This window comes from Egretta garzetta, unplaced genomic scaffold (assembly GCF_000687185.1).
Source record: "Egretta garzetta isolate BGI_Z169 unplaced genomic scaffold, ASM68718v1 scaffold497, whole genome shotgun sequence".
Classification (NCBI taxonomy): Eukaryota; Metazoa; Chordata; class Aves; order Pelecaniformes; family Ardeidae; genus Egretta; species Egretta garzetta.
The window spans coordinates 397,434-401,891 of record NW_009260349.1 but is presented as its reverse complement, the minus strand read 5'-3'; the positions used below and the strand labels follow the sequence as shown (position 1 = coordinate 401,891).

The following is a 4,458-nucleotide window of genomic DNA, read 5'->3' as shown; positions in this document are numbered from 1 at the left end:
TTCCCATGCCCCTCAACTGAAAAGAAAAAAAGGTTCTTTTTTTTAAGTATAGTCTGAGCCCCCCCCCAGCCAGTGTAGCTTATTCTGAACACTTGTTGATACTTCCAGAAGCAAAAAAAAAAAAAAAAAAAAAAAGAAAGAGTTTACAATGATTTTACCTCCCCTGACGGGCTACAGAAAAACCTCTGTGCTTTTATTTTTGCTCATTCGAGTGGTTCTGACCTGCTCTATAATTATGTTACTTTCTACCTACTGTGCAGAGGCATTTCCACACAGCTCTGCCTCTCACAGCTTTCTCTCGGGTTCCTGTGACGCCGTCACTCAAAGGCTTTCAAACCAGCGATGTAGAAATCAAAAAGAAAAGGAAAATGGTTGGAGACGCAGGGAGAATAAGTGCCCCTGCTTTTCTCTCCCTCTCTCTTTTTCCTCCGTCCCACCCCCCTCCATCCTCCTTTTTTTTCTTCCCTCTTTTTTTTTTTATTTATTTTTTTTTATACTTTATTCATTTAATCTCTCCAAGTGAGAGCGCGAAGCATAATGAAGGGTTGGGACGGATTATTAGGAGCTGTTGATTTTGAGGGGGAGGGAAGGGGGGAAAAAAAGCCAGAGAAGAGAAAGAGAGAAGATAATTTGACATTTACTCCGACTGATCTAAACTCATTCGGGTGTATTTATGGCTTATAAAGTGTTTAGAGAGATTGAAAGGGGTTGAGGGAGGGCTGGGGTGGGGGGAGTGAGCGAGAGAGAAAACAACGCGAAGAAAAAGGAAAAGCCAGAGGAAAAAAATAATATTGACTTGAAAACAGGGCTCTTGCTTCAGCCGGGCACTTGGCTGGGAGGACACTGTCCTTGGTGTCACCAGGGATGGGACAGGATGGGATGGGCTAGGATGGAGTGGGATGGGATGGGGTGGGATGGGACGGGATGCTCGCTGCCATCCCCCCCGCCCACCCTGGCCCCCCAAGCCCCACTCACCTCACCAGCTCCTCGTTGTACAGCGACCGCGGTGACTCCCGGCCGAGGATGTAGACCTGGCCCTTGAAGACGGAGAGGCGCACGGTGCCCACCACCGCCTCCTGTGAGCGCCCGATGCACTGCCGGAGGAACTCGCACTCGGGGCTGTGCCAGAAGCCTGCGGGCAGGAGGCAGCGTCAGAGGGGGCACGGGGGAGGCCGGGGTGCCCTGGGGTGCCCATGCAGGGTGGTCCCCCCAGGCTGTCCTGTAAGGCAGACGCTAATAATTTACAAGGGAAGGGACGCGGTCACAGGACTGTCCTCTTTAGGACAAGAGGAAACGGCCTCAAGTTGCACCAGGGCAGGTTTAGGTTGGACATTGGGAAAAAACTCTTCCCCAAAAGGGCTGTCAAGCACTGGAAGGGTCTGCCCAGGGAAGCGGTGGGGTCCCCATCCCTGGAGGGATTTAAAAACCGGGCAGATGAGGTGCTTAGGGACATGGTTTAGTGGTGGGATGGCAGGGTTAGGGGAACAGTTGGGCTTGATGATCTTAAAGGTCTTCTGCAACCTAACCGATTCTGATTCTATGACTGGGAGAGGTGCCAGGACACCCAAGTTCAGCCCTGAGGGATGGACACCCCACGTGCGTCCCCTCCCCTTGGTGGCAGGAGAGCTGCTGGAGAAGGGGCAGCAAGGCCCTTCTGCCAGCTCCTCTGGGCAGGGGGCCCTCATGGAAATTAAGAGCTTCGTTAAGTTATTATGAACCCGCCACTCACAAACCAGCATCTCGGGAGCGTCAGGTGGAATCAGACAGACAGACATGGAATCTAGGGGGGACCAGCTCGCAGCCCCCCGGGATGGGGATGACCTGCTCTCCCCTGGGACTGGCAGGGCAGGGATCGGCCCCAAAGGGTCAACCCCAACCACGGCCTCTGCTCAGGGGGATGCAGCCCCCACAGCAACACTTCACCCCTGGGCAGCCCTGGGAAGGGAATCACCCCCGGCCATGGGGGTCCCAGCGGGGCAGCCCCCCCAGCCCACTCCCACGCCCTGTCCTGGGCTGTATCGGGCTGTGTGTCGGGGCACAGATGTCTCGGCAGCCCCGGGTGGGCTCAGCTCCCTGGCCCTTCCTAGGGCAGCGGGGCTCTGCTTTCCCTCGCCACCGCGCTCCCCGTGTCACCGCTCATGGTTTAACTTGTTCCCCCCGCACTCCCAGGGTGAGGGGCTGGCGGGATGCAGGGAACCGGTGCCAGCACCCACCCAAAGCTCCATCTAACCACGACCACAGCAAGCATCTCCCCCTCCTGCCCCAGCTCTGACCAGCACAGCGGCCCCTCAGGCACCCCAAGCCCCCGGCAGCCAGCTGAAGGCTGGGAATGGGGGTAATGTGCATTTGCACCGCGGCCCCCCCAAAACACATCCTGCAGGAGCGGCTCTTGGCATTGCCATCCACCGAGGCCACCGTGGACACACGGAGGGGCCATGGCCCTGCCTGTGCCCCCTCCTGTCCCTAAGCAGGGTAATTAGCCAGGGAGCCCCTGGAGACCTGGAATAAAGCCTGGGAGATGGAGAGGGAGATAGAGGAGGAGAGAGAAAGAGCCCATTCACCGCCCTCCGGTCATCCCCAGGTTTTATCTCTCCCATCGCCCTCCTGCTCGGCTCGCACACCGGTGCCCTCTCACCTTTCCCTTCCCAGCTGGGCTCCGGGGCCGAAGCCATTAAAGAAACAAACAATTTCTTTTGTTGTTTGGCCTCGCCAGCCCCGAGCAGGGCCGTATCCTGCAGCCTTGTCCCTGGGCTCTGCGTAGCCCTGCTCTGCGGCACGACATCCGAGCCCTGCAACCTCCCAGCACCAAACCCAGCTCCCTGACCCAGACCACCTTGCCACCCCATCATGGCATGGCCGGGGGGTTCAGGACCCCTTCCCCACAACTGGCACTGCCATGCAGGCAGGGACTGTGGCTCCAGGCAAATACACCCCTCTATTTGGTAACCACCCTCCAGGTACAACTCTTTAAACATCAGGATAGATGTAGGGCTGTCGCATCCTTGTAAAAATAAACCTGAGAGACGTTAAAATAATAACCAGCTACTTAAATCCTGACTCCGACAGCTCCAGGTGCAAGGAAGCATCCCCCTCCACACACACCCCCCACCGCAGACCCATTCCCCACTGGAAGCGATCCCCCTTAATGACCTTCCTGCCATGTAACCAGGATCCTGCCTTAATCACGGCATGGGCAGGGGGACAATGGCATTTCCGCACCTGGCCGTACCTGCCGGACGGGAGCTGGCTTCAAAGCCACCCCTCCACAATGGGATCAATGGGGACAGGGGAAGATAAACACCAGTTCTCCGAAAATCAGGGACTAGTTGCAATAATCAGGTGTTAAAGGAAGGTGAGCTTGAAAGCCTGGCCTCTGGCAGGGGGACCTGCGGGTGCTGTTTGCACCCTGTTGGGGTTGCTCCTTGGGTTTGGGCTTGGCTGCCAGGAAAAGCCCAGGGCCAGGCTGAAAATCCCCAGGGATTCAGCATCTGGAGCCAGGGACACAGCAGCCTTCGCCTGGCAGAGGTGGGGAGGGAGAAGCGAGACCGCGATTCCCTGAGTGGCTCTTTAATCTCCTGGCTTCACAACAAGCGAGTGGTTAGAAATAAACAAACAGGTTTATGCTTAAACTAAGAAAAAAAAAAAAAAAGTCAAAATAAAGGCAGCCCAGGACAAAGTCTGATAAAAATAGCCAGAGGCAGGAGCATCGGGGAGTGAATTAAGGCAGGGGCTATGATTCAAGGGGAAGGTGATCAAGAATTCTGCAGCCCCAGAAGCTCTCGCCCTACCAGGGCCCTAAAATACAGTTTAAGCAGCAAAGGGGCTCAGGCATTTAATGCCATTTGCCAAGGAAGACACAGGAGGGAATGTCCTGAGAGGGGAAGGTGCAGAGGATGAGCATGGGCATCAAAAACTGCAGGGGAGGAGACAGCCTGACCCAGTCCCGCCAGATCTGCTCCTGCCCAAAGCCTGAGCTCCTGGAGTCAGGTTATTCCCGAGGAACTGGCAGGCTGAGAAACGAGCACATATGAAAGAAAAAAAGTGTTGTTTGGCTGAGGGGCAGGAAATGTCCCTGGTGTGGGGTCTCCAGGGAGCTCGGCTCTGAACTGGGCAGAGGATGGAGGAAGAGCCGGGGCATGGGGCACACTGCTGTGCTTGGAGCTGTGCAGCAGGGGCCTGGCTGTGGGCAGTGGGGGTTTGAGCACACCTATGGCATTTTAGGTGAAATATTCCTTCAACTTCGCACCAGCAACCGGGTCGGGGTTGATCCATGGAGCAAGCCCCGGGCCAGTGCCAATGTCCCCTCCCAGGGGTGCCATTCCTGGCCCCCCCGGGGGCAGCAGCCCACGGCAGGCTGTTTGCCACAGCACCTGCCCCATGAGCATGGGGGCACTGAGCTGAGACCCCTCAAACTCAGCCCACATGGGTGGCTGAGCAGAGCCGAGCTGAAGGCACTGG

General features: G+C 56.6%; 1 protein-coding gene across 1 annotated transcript in view; it reads right to left on the bottom strand.

Annotated features, from left to right (window-relative positions):
- Positions 1–4,458, bottom strand: part of ASS1 (argininosuccinate synthase 1) — a 35,430-nt gene that overhangs the window by 9,357 nt on the left and 21,615 nt on the right. The window contains exon 13 of the mRNA XM_009642805.2: positions 976–1,132. Coding sequence (XP_009641100.2) covers positions 976–1,132 — 157 coding nt within the window. The remainder of the gene's footprint in view (positions 1–975; positions 1,133–4,458) is intronic.